The sequence below is a fragment of the Alligator sinensis genome, unplaced genomic scaffold (assembly GCF_000455745.1).
Source record: "Alligator sinensis unplaced genomic scaffold, ASM45574v1 scaffold210_2, whole genome shotgun sequence".
NCBI lineage: Eukaryota > Metazoa > Chordata > Crocodylia > Alligatoridae > Alligator > Alligator sinensis.
In genome coordinates this window covers 3,419,347-3,437,287 of record NW_005841946.1, presented here as the reverse complement: position 1 = coordinate 3,437,287, position 17,941 = coordinate 3,419,347, and the positions used below count along the sequence as shown (strand labels likewise).

At 44.3% G+C, this 17,941-nt stretch overlaps 2 protein-coding genes across 2 annotated transcripts in view; one reads left to right on the top strand and one right to left on the bottom strand.

The window, feature by feature from the left end:
• Window positions 1-5: 5 nt before the first annotated feature.
• On the top strand, window positions 6-2,383 carry SNAPC5 (small nuclear RNA activating complex polypeptide 5; the record flags this gene model as incomplete). Its single annotated transcript, XM_025199555.1, has 2 exons — window positions 6-185; window positions 859-2,383. Coding segments are annotated over 2 exons (300 nt in total), but the record flags the coding sequence as incomplete, so codon positions are not given.
• Window positions 2,384-6,149: 3,766 nt separating this feature from the next.
• The window catches only part of MAP2K1 (mitogen-activated protein kinase kinase 1), a 55,823-nt gene continuing 44,031 nt past the window's right edge, over window positions 6,150-17,941 (bottom strand). The window contains exons 6-11 of the mRNA XM_006020093.3: window positions 17,442-17,566; window positions 13,786-13,993; window positions 13,060-13,124; window positions 9,715-9,776; window positions 8,652-8,697; window positions 6,150-7,098 (exon numbers count right to left, since the gene is read on the bottom strand). Of these exons, the coding sequence (XP_006020155.1) occupies window positions 6,985-7,098; window positions 8,652-8,697; window positions 9,715-9,776; window positions 13,060-13,124; window positions 13,786-13,993; window positions 17,442-17,566 (620 nt within the window). The 3' untranslated portion in view covers window positions 6,150-6,984. The remainder of the gene's footprint in view (window positions 7,099-8,651; window positions 8,698-9,714; window positions 9,777-13,059; window positions 13,125-13,785; window positions 13,994-17,441; window positions 17,567-17,941) is intronic.

Here is a 17,941-nt window from a genome sequence, read left to right as displayed (position 1 = left end):
CCCCCCCTCCCCCCGCCCCCGCCCCCCCCCCGGGCTGGGGTCAGGATCAGGATCGGGCCCGCCGGCCCAGCGCTGAGGGTGCCCCGTTGCAGGTGGAGGAGCTGGCGCTTCGCTCCATGATCAGCTCGCGGGAGGAGCTCGTCACCGTCTCGTCCTCTGCCGTCGCCGCAGACGAGGCGCAGAAGGTGAGTCCGGGTCCGGGTCCTGCTCCCGCCTGGGGTCGCTCTAGTTGCAGCGGGCCCGGAGCGGACGTCCCGTCGCCAGCCAGAGCGTCTCTCCGCGCCCCTGTTGGTGTGTCGTTTCCTCGACTCTGCGTCGCGCCGTCCCCGGGAGCTGGGTGGCGCGGCGGCGCGACCGCCTCGCTTCCCGCTTCGGGGCGTGGAGACTTGGTGCAGACGGCGGTGACGGTTTGTTGCTGGACGTGGGGTTGGTTTAGGAGGAGTTCAGACGAGGCTGCGGAGAAAACGCTGCTCAGCAGTGCGGGGAGTCCGGCACCGAGGTCCCTTTAAAACGGTGTTTTTCAACCCCGTGGGCGGCAAGAATATATGAAAGGGACGGGAACCAACTTTGTAAAATGGGTTCTCTTTTAAAGGAGGAAAACATGGGAAGCGGTGGCTTTTCCCTTGCAGGCGTTTCAGCTGCTTGGGGCTCCCCCGGCCCCCACCGCTGGGGCTGAGGCCTGGGTCCGGGCTGGCCATCAGTGTTCACAAATGGGTCCTGGTCCAAAAAAAAGGTTGAGAAGCGCTGGTTTAAAAGGCGGTTGAGGTTCATTTAATCTTTCCTAGCTGTTTCCTTTTCTAGTATCCAGCATTATTATTCCTCTGAGTAACTGAGCGGTGGTGCTCTTTGTCATACCAGGCTCTTGGGCAGATGGACAACGAGGCTGCTATCAATCAAACTGAATTGCAGTTAAGTATTCAAGAGCTTGAGGAGGAAGAGGAAGAGGAGGAGGAGGAGGAGGAAGAATTGGACTCCTGAAAGGGGAAGCGTGGGAAATAATTAGTCTCTTTATCACGGACTCAGGAACATCCCTAATGTTCAAGCAAAACTTCCCATCAGGGCTGGTTTTTGAGGGGGAGGGTGGGGGGCGGAGGGGGCCGGACGCAGATCTGAACTACACGCACAACTGACTCGTGAAGAGCTCCAAGGAGGTTAGACGGATGGCACAAGACAGCACACGCCAGGCAAAACCTTGTTCTGGGTGTAAAAAGAGTGGAAAGTTTTTGCACAAATATGTAGCATGATCCTTTTTACTTTTAAAAGCCTAACATGGAGTTTACCAAGTGTTTGTATATAGTGGGAAAAAGTCCTTAGTCAAGTTAAATTAAGTAGTGCACTAAAAGCAATAACCTGTCCAACTGTAATTCTTATTGCTGAGATTTAATAGCAGAGCTCAGCATTTCGCTGCTGAGCTAATGGTACTGTATAACCTCATCTGCATAGGCTGAGAATTTTTTAACATGCAGGAAGAAGGAATGTGGTCCAAGACGGTTTTTGCATGCTTGTTTGCATCGGTGCATTCTCAGCTGTGTGGAAAACTCAATGTCGTACTCCCTACAAATGTGACAGAAATGAAGTATTGGTGCATTGGGAGCAGGAGCTATTGCACTAGGGGCTCTGAATGCCAGCTTCATCCTGAGCCCGACAGCAAAGGAACCTCTCCGTATCACTGGTGCTTTCCTCACGCTGCACTGTCAGCGTGAATGCGAAGGTGAAGGAGACCAGTATTTTTAAACCAGGTGCAAATTGTAGAGTCCCAGGGAAGCTCCTGTTGAAGAGTAGCAGCCGGTCAGCATCTACCTGTGCCCAGGTGGCAAAAGAAAAGCCACTTTACAACTTCTTCCCTGAACTGGGATAACACTTAAACTAGGTTTGTCATCCTTTTCCCATAGCAAGTCTAACATGTACTGGAGTTTTTCCAGCAGAGCTGTGCCTGGCAGGGGTATGAAAAGATAGCACCTGGCCTGGGGGGGGCCGGTCTACCAGCTGCCAGAGCTTGGCTCCGGTGGCAGAAAATCGCCTGTCATCAGTGTTGTCCTCACCGGGGAGTCTGACCGCTGTCATGTAGCAGCCAACCTGGCATGTAGCTTTAACTTAATCTTTGTAAAGCCATCTTCAGCTTCGGGATTTGTACCAGAGGAAGTCTCTTGGGATTGTTACTTTAGGAAGTGCAAGTTGAGCCCTTCCGGAATCCTTGCAATGTTATGCTAATCACTTAGTGTCACGTATCGGCCAACAAAGCATTTTCTCCTCTTCGATGGCATGCAGTTACAAGACTGAGGCAGCTGGTTGTTGTATCATCCCTTAAATGGTTGTATGGAAACATAGAAAACCAAACCTGTACTGATGCTGATAAAAATAGGAAATAAAATAGTATCTTGAACATTCCTGTCACCCTGGTTTACTGAGAAACATTGATATGGTTAAAATTGGGAGGGGAACACTCCGAGGTTGTCTCTGCTACACTAAGAGTGTTAAATTTCTGTAGCATCAGACATTAGCGACACCCTCGTACAGAACTACAGACAATCCAAACGTATCTTCTTCTTAAAGTTTACTTTAGGAAGAAAAGAAAAGCATGCAGTGTTTGAATATCTTGCATGTGGTTAAAAGAAGAGTCCGCCACTGAAAAGTTTCTGACCTAGAACATTGCCTTCCTCTTACTGAGAATTTAAGTGTGCAGTGTAGTTATGGGTGCTGGGGGTTGGACACGCTCACAATTCTTTAACACCGTTAAAGATCGGTTTGGCTCTGATTAGGCTGGATGTCATTGCAACTAAAAATTGAATCTTGCTGTAGGAAGATGGTGTGTAAGCTTTGTCTCAAACTCACTGGAGCCAATGCTGTCATCTTAGGTAAGAAAGTCTGAAGTTGAGCTTGGAATGGCAAACCCTGACCCTGCAAATGGTGGTTTTGGTTTTTTGTAGGGTTGTTTTTTTTAATAAGTAATGCATTTGGACATTCAGGTTATAGGGGTCTCTGGCCAAGGGCTGCTTGCTTTTTGTACTCTTTATGGCCAAGTAGATCATCAGCATTTTGCTGTGCTGTGCCCCAAAATGGTGACATCTTGTTGCCTTCTTACCCTTTGTGTCAAGGCAAACCCAGTGTCGTGGGATAGCTACTCTGCAGCTGAAACTGGACTGGAGAATTTTGACTTGCTGAAATAGCAGTGCTGAGAACCCGTGATAAATGCCTACTTCCATTTGCTAAAACTGTTCCAAGGGCCTGTACCATGTCACCCTCTACTGTCATCCTGGGGCCAAGTATGCTTGTAGTGCTTAAGATTGCTGCATGGAAGGGGAAAGCAGGTAAAGGAGAATATAAAAGTGTTCTGTGACCTGTCATTCATAAATAGGTCATTACCATGCTTTTACCTGCAGACATGCTGTAGTTCTGGACTGCAGCCTGGAGTGAAGAGCTCTCAACTCCATTCACACGCAGGGTTGGCACTGTTCCACTAGGCAGTCTGGATCCAAACTAGGCAAAGGGACGGAAATGGATGGAGGCATTACTAAACAATCTCCTGTTGTGGATTAGTTGAGGGCAAACAGTCATTGTCATTCTGCAGCATTTGGTACTGCTGAGCAAGAGGTATTTGGCAGGCGTCCAGAGCAATGCGCTGGAATAATCTGAATCTTCCTGGAAGGACAAATTTAAGATGCTGAAGAGATGCTAGCCATTCTTCAGCTACTTGATCTGTCCTTGGGGAATTCATCTCAGGATCAAGACTTCCTCTCGCTGCACTCAACATAGACCTTCTGCTGCCTGAGACTGGACTGGCATGGGCCCAGTGGAGGTGCTTGCAGCTCTGCCTGCCCTTCACACCATACAGGAACCCTTGTCAGCAGGTTGGTTCAGTGATCAGACGAGATGACCGTGCAGGTAAGCAGCTGCTCGAGACTGAACTGGAACAAGCCAGGTGCCAATGCTGCTAAAAGAAAACACAGAGGAGCCTGCAGCTCTACTGCAGTCTTGCCCACACTGGGTTGTTTGCACTCCTGGAGTGCTCCTGTCTTTCTTGTGGATACTGAGCTCTTACGCAAATGTACAACTCACTAAGAACGTCCATTCCATCCTCTTGGGGCTTTCCTGGCCCTAGCAGCACATATCAGCTCCTGCCTGGACTACCGTGATGCACCTCTGTGCATGCAGTCAGGAGCCTGTAACTCGTAGCGAATGTAGCAGCGCCGCTCTGAAGAGCGCATCAGCCCTGCATGCAGCATCCACAGCTGACTCCCCATGGAGTCTTAGCATCATATTCAAAGCTCCCTATTGAGAACTATAGTAACACCTTCGCTTCTCAGACACAATGCAACAGTCTAGATGCAAAGATAAAGTCCCTGCACAATGCTGAGCTTTTGTGGGGGTGATCTCAAATCTGCTGAATCCTAATGGCACTGGGCCCTGCCACAAACCTCACCAGTTGCATTTCACAAGCAAGGCAGACGCTGCTTTTTTCAGTAGGTCAAAGTTTAAAATGCTCCCAAGGAAGAACAAGCTTTGCATGGCGAGTTTCAGCCTCATCACTTACAACCCTAAAGCATCTTCCATGTGCAGTATAAACCTGAATGAGAATAATATTCTGACCTGAAGACCTCGATTGTTTCAGCTCTATATAGACTGGGCCTTTGTATCCAGCACCACTTACCTCATGTGGTGATAAAGCATCATCAGTTGCTAGGAATGGGATCCAACTCGAGTTTTGTCCTATGGGACTGATGGTCCACTTGAGCTTAGGCGGATTAGAGCCAGGTACAAGCAGTCTGGGTTTGGGGCATAAGCACAGGACGCATGATTTACACACTGGAAAAGAAAATGTTCTTTAATCTCAGTTTTTAATTTGAAGGAGGTAGTGAATGTGCCAATCTGCACCCCTTTTCCATCCTCGTCTGTTTTGGGGTAGCCTAAAAGGGTCAGGCAACGGTTCATCCAGATTGTCCCCCTTCTTCCCCAAGAACCTTCCTTTTTAAGTACTCTTAAGTGTAGGCAGGAGGTGGGCTTCTTGCTTGTTCAGTTTTGTTTTTATGTGCGCATTCTTCTGCATTTCCGACTTGCTGCAGAGGCAGGATGTGCTGTTACCACAAGAAAGATTTGCCTCACTTGAGTCTGGAAAGCACCATCTCCAAAGGCCTGTTCTCATGACATTTCCCAACCAGCTTTGGTTTGCTTTGCTTTTTAAAAAATGCATTATTGCTGCCTTGGTGCAGAGTTATGGTGCTGAGCAAGAGGCAGAAATTAGAGCCAGATAGCTTCAGCTTAGATAAAAGGAGACCTTATAAGACATGGCTTAGCAACCACCCAACGTGCAGCTCTCCCATCAGCTGGGGTAGGCTTGCCTTTCCACAGTCAAACCTGACTTAAAATAGCTCGCAAGCGTTAAAAGATTATCCTCCGTCTGTTTTTTAATGATTCGGTTCCAGGCTGAGCCAGCATTAAACTTAAGAGATGTCACTTAGATATATTTGTTACAGGGCACTTGCACAACAGGCTGTTACGACCACAAATGCAAACAGCACCTGACCAAAACCACTCGAGCTGTGGAGTCCTGCTCTAAGATCTCCCTCAGAAGCAGACAGAAGTAGAGAGGACAAGATACCCAACACGAACGTGCAGCTCATTTCACAAGACTGAGATTGTAGAAAAAGTGGAACTTGTGTGCACGCCGCACGCCGGCACCAGAAATCCAAGCCAGTGGTCCAAGTCCAATTGCGGAAACAAAACATGCCAACGTTTGCCTGAGTGAAGGCCCCTCTGTGTACTGTGAAAGAGGAGTGGTCTGTCCAGAAATGAAGCGTGTGATGCAGCGAGACAGAAGCTGTCCAGTCAAGTGTCGATTCTTTTTAAGGTCTTGGCGTGAGAGCGTTTATGAACCTTAAAACTGTTCAACACAACAGGAGCCAAAAGGAAGCTGGCCCCTGGCAGGGGCTGGCAGAAAGGGCCTGTTGAAATGCTTTGTGCTAAACACGCAGTGATCGTAGCAAATAGTTGCTTATTTCCTGAAAATATCAGTGTCCCTTCCCATTATGCAAGTGTGATCACCCCACATTTGAGGTGCAAGCTCTGGCTGTAGATTCTAGTTACTACCAGGTTTTATTGATTTAAAAAAAAAAAAAACAAAACAAAAAAGAAAAAACATCTGACTCCAAAGATATTATTGATCATATTTATTGAGATTAAATTTGCTAAACATCTGAAAGAATAAAGTGATAGAGACTCTTCATACACTAGAGACAGCTGCCAAGTCTTTAGTTGGGTTAAAAGAAAACAAGTCTGATGCACGGTTACACCTTGATTCTGTAGGACATTTGAAAAGAGCTACTCATTTTAAAAATACCAAAATTGAAAAAAAAGAAAAGAAAAGATGACATACACCACTAACCAATCCAAGTATGATGATATGTTTTAAAAATGTAGAAATAGGACCAGGTCTACACACAGAACAATGCCCTGTGTATTAGCAGATAGAGGGCTCTTGTCTCATTTAACTGGAAAGAATTCTCCAAACAAAAGCAAGGTCCGAACCATTACAACTAACTTTCAGATGCAGGTTGGCAGCAGCAAAAGCATGCTCGACAGGTGCTGTTTAAGAGGATCCCTTGCCACCTTCTCTGGGAGACTAGATCAGCAGGATTGAAGTACCACCGAGTTGCGAAGAATCCTGATTAGATTTCAAGCAACCTGGCGCTAAATGCCACCAGTGAGATTGCCACTGAGAAAAATATCCATCTTCACTAAAAAAAACAACACAAAAAACCTGCAAGCACTGTAACTTAAGCACCTCACGCATTTTGATCAGTTTACAAATGTCATCCAATGCAATAGCAATTAATTTAGGACAGGAATTTGAAACGAACAATTTGGCACATGCTATAACAGACATCCTTCTTTAAGAGGTGAAATACACGTTTGAACAGATACAAGCTTGATAAATATAAATAGCCTGGTTTTAACAGATGTACAGTACAAGATTCATTCTCTCCAGATTCAGACTCCAGCAGCATGTGTAGGTGTACTTGGCTGGTTGAGACCTATAGTTGAACAAAGCCATCCTGCAAAATCCACTTCTTCAGCTTCTGAGCTCTTAATGAAAGCATGAATCTGTAAGAGACGGAAGGAACCAAAAAAAATTGAAGATAACATAATTCAGTTTAAAGCATTTTAAGCAATTGTTGCCTCATATGATCATTAACATGGAAAGAATGATTAAAAAAAAAAATCTCATTAGCTTTTACTGTTCATGCTGGGGTTTTGTTATAGTTTTTCACTGCACTCAGCTTGAAACATTTAGTCAACCTCCTTCTCCAGGCCTGGTACTAGTGTAATGAAGCAATGCATGAGCTGCTAAATACTGCAGAGAAGCTCATTCTCCAGCACTACAAACAGCATCCAATTAAGAGATAAAAGTCACTGTAGCATACCAGTAGGGTGCGATTCTTACTTAGAACAGGCAAGGTATAGGGTCTTATGCACTCATCTCTAGTATTAAGGTTTCTCTATTAAGTGGTGGAAATAATCTGGTTCCCTCTCTGCAGCTTCTATTTACACTTAGGCTCTGGAGAGAAAAAAGTTTCAGTTCGGCTCTGCTTTGTGCAGCACCAGAAGGCTCCAATGCTACAAGCTGCCCCTCATGATGTGAATCTTATGGCTGTGAAGAGCCCCAACGTCAGCAGAGTCTGTTTAAGCAGGACCTTGCAGGACTGGGCCCAGATTCGCGATGTCCCTTAACAATAGCCTCTCGGCAGTAAATGGGAGAAGCTGGGTTTCCTCAAACAGCCGCTAGCCTCTCGGCAGTAAATGGGAGAAGCTGGGGTTCCTCAAACAGCCATCCAGCTACCAATCAAGGAACAAAGATTTACTCTCTCTCTTGGTCCTCTTTACTATCAGCGACTAAACTCAAGCAGCTATGGCAGACTACTACTTCAAGAGCATCGGCACAGTTTAGGGGGTGAATAATTTCTGTTCAGTGTAATTAACAGCTGGCAGGAAGATACCGGTCTGAAGTGACAGACCTTTATGGCCAAACTTCACCAGAAGCTCTTGTGCCAAGATCCCTGTGCACACATGCATAGGACCAAGTGACCACAAACCTGCTGACATGGGATTCCTGCAGAACAGACAAGTCCCAGCATGGCCACCTTGCTCAGATTTTCCTGCCCACCCTGGCAGAGGGTCCAGGCTAGGAATATGCAGGAGCTGGAGCACAACGCATTGCACTAATCTCTGCACAGCAGAACAGACCTTAGGACAAGGATGGCCAACCTGCACCACACCTGTCCTAAGTGGCACGGGTAGTCTCTATGTCCAACCCACAGCAGATTGGAGAGAGGGCAGGGAGCACCAGTAGAAGGAGAGCAGCAGCTTGGCCAGGGAACAGAAAGCAAAAGAGAATAAAGGGAAGGGGCACATAGGTAGGGCGTGGGGCTAATCTGCCCCCACTGCGCCATGAAACTGTTCAAATTGACTGGTACAAGCTGCTACGTTGGTGCTCATCAGCCACAGGGTCACAGCAGGTGAGCGATGTCTTAGGGTGGGCAATCTTTGCCCCGAACAGGTCAGCTTGAAGGTCCAAACTTGTACAGAGCTACAGTACAGCGTTTAGCTACGACTGTTTTCTCTTAATAAAAAGAGCTGAATTAAGAGCTTGCACTCACCATAAGTTGCTTCAAATCTGCTCTCTCTGCTGGGTTTTTTATTAAGCTAAGAAAATACAAGACGTTATAGTTAGCACTTACTTTGTTCTTTTAAAAACAAGATCAATAGCATGTTATGTTGAACAACTGTTCAGTCCCCTAGCTATGTTAATCGTTGTACAAGCACCACAGAGGCACGGTACTCATCAGTGCATTTAAGGGTCTGTAAACAATTATCCTTTTTATAGGGGTGCATACAAGTAACTTCACAATAAAATCATCCTGGGAGGCATCTGTGAAATGCTCCTGTAGAGGCAAGGATAAGTAGCAGGAACCCAGCCAGTAAGGCCACATTTCTGTTCAACTCAACTCAAGGTGAGGATGCAAAAGCCCACAGTTTTCTGACCCTGAAAATCCTTTTCAACACCACGTGTCTGGCGAGAAGGACAAATGTGATTCTCCTTCCAAGTATTAACAGCTGGAAAAGACTGCTGGCACCATGGGTTTTTCTAACATCTTTGCCTTCCCTTGGAAGCAGAGATTCGTATCTGGAGCTAGTCACATCTCCATCAGTCCAGGGAGTAAAGAACAGATTTCTGAGTCTGTTCACTTCAATTCATTTTCCAGGTGTAATGACCCATGTCAAAATGCATCCTTGTAGGAGAACACCCACCCAGTTTGGTACCACTTGGTTACTAGCATGTCCCAGGGCACTCAAGTTTTGGATTAGAGAGAATTCCCCGTGTAAACAAGGATAGCAGGGAGACATCAGTTCACTGAAACATGGATAATCCCTCACTACTGCAGGTACTTCTCCCTAGCACACAAGGCTTCTGTAGCACTCCTCACTGCACACCCAAAGCTTGGTAATGAGGCTTTGCGACCTCTGGCCACATCTCAGTGCTTCATTCTTTTGCAATTGATATTACATAAAAAGCACCAACAGCGTGAGAAACATCCACTCTCAGTACCATCAGAAAACTGTTCACATTATACGGAGAGAACAGCTCTCTTAGCCTGGAGTCCTTGACTAGAGAGCAAAAGCGTCTCGAAGACGGAGCTTAACAGCATGTATAATACTCACCATTTATTCACAAAATCTTGAAATTCAGGACCGAAGACACCATTGGGCAATTTTGGAGGTGGCTGAAAGTAAAAACAAGCGATTAAAGCAACCTACAAATATGCTGCGGTAACTCTTGGGGGGGTTCTCCCACTTGTATTCCAAGTCTCCGGCCCAGGGCTACAATGGCAAGACCCCTATATTTCCATTCACGCCTGAAGCTCTGGACCTATGTCAGCATGCCTGGGTTCTCAGCTGCATTCTTATTTGTTAGGCAGACAGCACAAGTAGGTTCATTTTGATTTCTGGCTCCACTTTTATATCAACATTTTCACAACAGTCTTTTGCCCCCCAAAAGAAAAGCCCGTTTCATTTCGTCCCGGCACCCCTAGCGCCCATCATCATAGGCTCTCCAAAATTTCTGGTTTGTTTTGGACGGTGCCGTAAGAACTTCAGGATGCACAGAACAAATACCAGAGTCGTCCTGGGCGCACACCACATGCAGACTTCAGTGCCTTGCCATCTTCCATGGTGTCACAAGATTACCAGGCTTGTGACACGGGGCTTGAGAGAACCTGGTCCTGATGGAGAACAGCCTATAGCAGTATGGCAGGGACTGAACCATATTTTATATCTGGTGTCTTCAGGACCTGCTTCCAAGGCCCATGAGAAGTAGGTACATTGCCATATGATTTCAGAGAAGACAAAAAAAAAAAAGCTCCTACCATTCGTAGACCCCACTATTGTCCAATCTGGGGAAGGCTTTAGCAGGAGTTAGATTATAGCTACTCAAGTGATGTGTGGCTGAGGAGGGAAATCTCACCAGTGTATGTGGACTATGTATACCACACTTTCAACTCAGACGTTGGGGGACAAGTGTCGTCCTACCCCCCCGGGGATGCCTGCACATGTATGCAAAGGAAGAGGAGCTTCTCTCTACCTTGTGACCCAGATCCTTCAACTCACTACGTCCTGCAGGGTGAAGACTGCTGCTTCGACTTGCCTGCTAGGCCAGCAGAACTAGCAGGTTATGAAACAGAGCTCGTGCTGCACCTTCCTGCCCTGTGCCTGCACTATAATCCTTTTGCAGCATTTCCTTTTGCTGCCATCACTGTTACAGGCCCATTGGTGGGCCCAGAGAGCGCGCTTGGCTAGACATGATACTAGCATTTTAAGTACTGCGTCCACTAATCCTGCTTAGGATGAATCTGTATGATGATGCTTCAAGCCCTGGCAGCTCCATGGGACTGCCTAATCACAGCTGCCATCAGTGCAGCTAAACCACTGGGCAACAACCTCCTCCTCCAAGTGCCTTGCTAGAGGTCTCCTTTGCAGCAATGCCTGTGAGAAATTCACAGCAGCCTCACCACTGGCAGACATACTAAGACCCATGTGCTGCCCAACATTTCCTTCCAGTTCTCACATATTCACCCAGTTGTCCCAGACGGTGAGATCCTGGAGACAGAGCCCATCTGCATTTTTACAACACCCAGTACACTGGGTCTTGAACATGAACTGGGCCTCATGGCACTATCCCAGTATAAACAGCATTGGGATCAGGCAGTCTCCAGTACAGGAAAGCTGCTTTTTTAAAATGCCACTCACACATTGCCGCAGGGAAACTTATGCAGCAATGTAGCACTGTGTTGTCCTCAGTTCAGCACACTCTGCCTAGCAGTTCCCTTCATTGGGGTTTTTCCACAAGATAGTTGAACCAGACGCTGGCCAGTTCCCTGCACAGTTCCCAGCAATTTTTCAGAATAAGATGGCCGTTAACGAGGGCTTAAAGAAGCCTCATGGCATACATGCACTAGATTCTTCTGTTTTTCCTCAAATCGGGGGAAGCAGGTTTACATATTCAAAATCCTTAACTAAAATCCCAGCACTGCAATAAAGAGGGAAGAGCTATTTGATGTAAACCTATGCATTATTGCAACTTGCGATGCTCTTGACCTACAGATGCCAATTTAACTGATCCAGTAGCAAGGATCTTATGAACGCTGAGTCTTAGTATAAAGTTATACAGGCACATACAAATTATTGATCTCGAGGAAACCCCTCTCAAATGACTCTGGCGTGCATGTGTTTGCAGGACCAAGGGGTGCCAAGTAAGCCAGTAAACAAGCAGCATAGCAAGAATTAAAAACATACCGTGTTGCCATGGTAATGCATTTGCACCCACATAGACTGCGGCATGAGCAATGTTAGCAGCAGGGGTCACAGATTTGTAGACGCTCCAATTTTGAAATGTGCCTTGTCTACGTATTGCTCAAGAGCTACACAAATGCAAAAATCACCAGCCAAGAACTTGCAAAAGGCAAAAAGCATTTCAGTTATAAGGGTGATGAAAACGTGTCTGTCATTTTGTATCAAGAATACCACCCTTCTCTCTGCCTCTAAGGAAGCAAGGTATCCATGCATTTGGGAATAACGAAGGGGGGGCAGGGAATTAAATATCAGTTAATAGAAAAAAAAAGTGGGCCATGCTGTTCTGTACATTTTTAATCCAAAGAATAGGGTTCTGTAATGACACCCAAATGCTACTACTTTTTTAGTTACCCAATAAAAGGCTTTGCAAAGCTGTCTTCAGCAAGTGCTTTAATTTTGTCATCCATTTCAACAAAGGCGTACCAGTAATTCAAGAGAGCGGGGAGTTCAGTCTCTTAGAAACAGTGCAGTAGTTTAGACAGCAACTCAGATAAAATCCATGATTTGTGAAGAATTAAAACCTCACCTGTGTTTAGTAACAGGGTTCCAGAGATCCCTACATGCAATTAATTCCTTTCTTATTTAATTACATTTCTTTGGTTTTTGGTAGTTAATGGTTGTTCACCCCTTGATATTGCAATTTCTCTCACATTTTTCATGGTAGGTCAACTGTTGACCATAAACAGAAATAAATGCAATAAAGACAAAAAGCACTGGAGTTACATGAGCTTTAGTTATTACTGCGCAAATCTTGGTGGTAGGTACTAGCAGGCACTTCCCTTGTAAGACACAAAACCCTGCTTCAGATTTGATATTATCTGCAGTAAAGCACTGATGGTTCGTAAGAGTAAAACAAAGAAAGGGATAATTTAGCAGTCAGCTTGAATGTGTTAATTGCCACCACTTTGCCTTGCCAGATGCACGTTCTGCCAGGGAAATTCCATGGACTTGTTCAAAGGATGCGTTTAGGATGCAATGGATTGAGCCACATTTATCATCCCAGATGTAAATCAATTCAAGCCAGTGCATTTATGACAGGGAAGAGTCTGGCCTATTGTATTACAGGGAGTTATAAGGCTTGGTTTACCATTCACACTAAAAAGCACCTTGACCCAGAAATGGTGACTTCTTTAAAAACTTAAACTGATAGTTCTTTACCTCGTTGACAATGTAGTCCAAAAGTTCAAAGATTGCCATTGGTGGTCTGCTGTCTGGTCCGTAGGCTGGAAAGGGATTTACAGAAAAATAAGAACAGCGAGATTAGATTGGCTTTTGAAAGCATGCTGCCCCACATTAAGAGACCCCTATTAACTCCTCCCAAGGATATCCACAGAGCTAGAAAGGAACATGCATCTGGCTTCCCTTCCCCAAAGCGCCAGCTTATTTTTTTTGTTCCACACGTTTCCAAACTTTGTCTGCCGCTGCCCACCCAAGGTCTAGACAGGGGAGTGGGGCAGTGATGGAAAGGCAGCCGAGTCATGCCATCATTTAATAAGAAGGATCTTCCAATCACAGATTTCTGTTCTCGTGCAGCAGGTGATTCAGGTCACTGAAATGTAGTTGTTTTTTCCCCCAGTGGTGTTTATGCAAAGCGGATACATTTACAGCAGAACGCATGCCTCTGATGCTTTTTTTGCCCTCTCAGCAAGGTTGGCTAGGATCCAAAACAGCCTCACAATACAAGCCGCAATTCTTGGAAAACATAAAACCAGATTAGATAAAACATTGCAATGCTTCATCTAATCTTACAGTGATACCCCGTGTCTTAGCTCTAGGGCTTGCGACATGTATTTGGTCAAAGTTTCCATTTCTTAAAAAATTCAAAACCATCATGGGATCTATTTATGGGAGCTAGGGCGTAGTAGGCCTGTATCAGTGACTTACAGCTCAATGGTCGGCCAGGTGTTCTTTGCCTTGGTGAGGTCTCAGAAACTGGAGAGTCTCCCTCCACTACGCAGCCAAACATTAGCTCCAGCTCCTTGGAATCAGGAGGGGGAATTGGGTACCGGCCAATCGCCATTTCTACCAGTGACAATCCCATGCTCCAGATGTCCGACTGCACTGAATAATGAGTACCTTGGAGTCTTTCTGGCTATAAAAAGTAAAAAAGAGACACAGCAAAACATTGTAACAGAAGAAAAATTAGGCTGCAATGATCTGGATAATGCAATTCCTGAACTTGATTGATTTAAAAAATATTTAAACACAAACAAAAACAAAAGCTTTCTAGCTGGTTAGCCATTCTTTATTTCCATATTTAAGAGTATGTCTGGAACCTAGACTTCAGGAGTTCTACAACCCTCAGGTTCTCTCAGCGAAAAATCAAGAAACCACGATTACAATTTCACTATAATAAAAATAAAAACAAAACCAGAACATCCCACCCATCCACCCTCCCACACATTGAGTTAGAGTCAGTAGCACAATCCAGATACTCCAGTTACATTTCTGAAAAGTCATCTCTAACAAAAAAGTGTTTTGTTAGTAATTACTAACCAAATGTTCTCTCTCTTGTTATAAAATGCTAGTTTTTGGCTAGCGCCTAAATATTGCAACTAAATTTGCTGCTGGCTTCCATATGTCAATTGAGTGATCAAGACTTCACTTATTTCTGCTTAAAATGTTATTTTTTGTTTGTTCCAAGAGAAGAGGAGAGACACCTGTGCAGCAATGCATTTTAGGAAACCTTACATTCAAGCTCCATTTCCAAATACTGTAGACGCTGTTCAAAGGCCAACAGTTTCCATGTGCCCTGGGAAATACCAGTGCCAGATTGTGTCTGCTCTCGGCAGAAACAAGGCAGAGGATGAAGCTGCCTAGAAACCCTTTGCAGGGCTAACAGGCCCCATGGCAATGAAACTGAAGCCTGAATATGCCAATTTACTGCACCGCAAATTAATACATTGCTAGTTATGCAAAGTGACCGAGGACATGGGGATACATGAACCACAGAAACTATATTTTAACCAAATGGGTAAATTGTTAGATGTATTAAAACACCATTCCAAAAATAATTCTCTTTTAAAAATGAAAATACATTTCAAATTACTTAAGTATGCTTCTTTTAATAAAGTGAAAGCAAATACTCATCTAAAACTGAAGTTTACTCGTGTATAATAAATACCTTCTACGTATTGATAAGATTTTTACTGAAGTATTTATTCTTTGTGAAGTGCATTGATTTCACATATTAAAACATTCTTCAGAAGTGACAGGGTCTGATTCAAATATACATTCTGCTTGTACAAGGTAAAAAACGTAGAAAAGTATTTTTAAGTCTTCCAAGTAGAATAAGCATATTTGTTCTACCAGAGTTCAATAGCACTCAAGCGTTACAGGTTCAAGGGATGTAAACATAATGGTAATGTCTTATGTTCAAGACTAGAGCAGAAAGTGTTAATAATAATAATAATAATTAAAAAAAGATCATGAGATAATAGTCCAGGACATGTTGTATACACCCTTCTGCCAACCTAATCTTTAAGGAAGTAGTAAGCAAACATGTTGGGGCTTCTTTAATGGATGGAACAGCACCTGTTAAAAATAGTTTTACTTTTAGAAATGGAACTGGATATTAGGAGAAAAAAATATCAATTACAATAGGGGAACCCACATCTGGCCATCCCAAAAAGTTAGAGGCATTTTCAAGATATCCAGGGATGTCCTAATCTGAACTCCTGCTCAGTGCATAAGACTCAAATATGCAGTTGGCAAAAAAACAATCCAACTCTCTCGATTAGTTTCTATACTAGCCTTTTTAGATTGTGTAGTTAAATCGCCCTTTGAAAGGCTGGAGGAAAAAACAAGCAAACACCACTCCTCCGCTTTGCAACTTTAATGCATTAGTTCACACAGTTCCCATGTACACATTGTGCCGGGCCTTCTCAAAAATAAAGTTACTGCACATTTCCTTTGGCTCTGCATTGAACCTAGAGCTGTCCAGAGAGTGGAAAGACTTGACTGAAGATTCAAAATAAGTTTAGTCTAATTCCCATAGGATGCAAGAGTGGCTAGAATCATGAAACTATGTTGTCACTGCAACATGTGTAATTGGCATTTTATTTACCAACCATTTATCATTTAATTAGGCCACACACATCTTCTTAGATGTTCCTCTTGCATTACAGGCATTATTGTGCTTTTGACAAGTTACTAGATTTCTAGGAATCACACACACACACACACAAACTGTAGTTTACTAGATTAGAGGAAAAACCAACAGTGAGCGAATAATACCAGACAATGCAACATTTGCCATCAAAATGACCTACATGGCATTAGTCCTGACAGAACTGAAAAAAAGAAAATGTCCCCACTTAAGCTCCATGAACGTATAGAATGAGATATCAGTATGTAATCTTGTCTGCAAGATTACATAGTCCAGGGAAACCTTCACCCCTGGGTTGAAAACATGCTAAAGGAGACGGACTCTATGCAAACCAGTAACTGCTTGCAAAAGGATTAGGTTTAAATACCATCATACGGAATAAGGGGCATCACAATCCTGATTTGGTCTTTGGGAGGCGGGGGGAGGAGGAGAAAAGAGGAAAAGGTCCCTGGGAACTGGGCTACATGTTAAAACCCATGTAAGTGACATGTCAGTGGGAAAGAAGCTATTCACTATTTTTCCTCTCGAGTTCCTCCTGCTAAGAAGGGAAAAAATGCCAGCAACACAGTTAGGAGCAAAAGTGGTGGAGCTGTGACAAAACGTAACAGCCTCCACAAGGCTCAGCGTTGAAACAGTGCTCGGCTGACACCTGTCTCAGATGACAAGCTAAGGTAGCGTCCAGTGGGCGAAAGAGCAAGATCCATTCTGAGCAGAAGTAAGAGCATACTATCCTTCCCCTGCTTTTTAAAGCCCCTGCTCAAATTTCAGCACTACAGAAGAAACGCCCAAAAGCCCTGGTTTCATGAGTTAATTGTTTCCATGGAACTGACAAAATACATTAGAGTAAGAGGCATACAATTACTCCCTCTCGCATAGTACAGGGCTTCCTTAAGTAACACTTTAGTCCTACAAATGAGTTTCCAGAAGATAATACTCACTAGTCCCGCACCAGCCACTATAGCATTGTGTTCATTAGCTTCTCCTTTCCCATCTCTAACCCCCAAACTTCCCACTGTTGCTACAGCTATTAACTACCCCAAGAGTAACAGTGACTGGAGTGGTAGCCTAGACAGCATCTCATCTATACTAGCAACTGTAGCAAAGGCCAGGATGAGGTGGAAGACAAGCAGACTTCTGTAAGGAGGACAAACTTCAAAACACCTTCTTTTGGAGACACGTGCACAAGACCCAAATGCATTAACCACTGGATTTCACAATGCAGATACATCAGCATCTCTTTGGCCATGTTGTATTGCAACATAAAATACAGCTTTGCACTTTGATATGATGCTTTAATATTTTGGTGGTGTAAGAAGTGCCTTAGTAACACCCATGAATAGTGCTGCTGATGACAGTAGTTGTTCCCTGTTTACTCAGTGGAAACTTGTACCACAACACATAGTAAACCCAAAGCTAAAAGATCCGTACTTACAGACATGTAGGAGCGCGTGCCAACAAACGAGTTTGCCATAGAATCTATCAGTTGTCCACTGACACCAAAATCACAAAGCTTGATTTCACCTCTAGAGTTTACCAAAATGTTAGATGGTTTAACATCTGGAAAAAAATGAATGGATATATAAAATGGGAATAATTGACAATGAAAGTAACATGAATGGTGAGAGTTACCATGCATCTCCCTTCGTTCTCTTTTAACTTGAACTTTTTATCTGGTTTGATTTCTTTCCTTGGGAGGATTCGGGTAGACACGATCCCTGGTCCAGGACTATTCCATGTGTTCTTTTCATATATACATGAACGAGAAGAAACTTTTGAATGCTCTCTTGTAAATGCAGGCACACAATGTTTAGGTTAGTTCTAAATTTAAACATCACCCAATTTTCAGGGTTTTGAATATTCACTTGTTGGCATCTACAAACTTCTTGCAAGGATGTTATCATTCTAGTTTCAGATACACTGACATGTACTTTT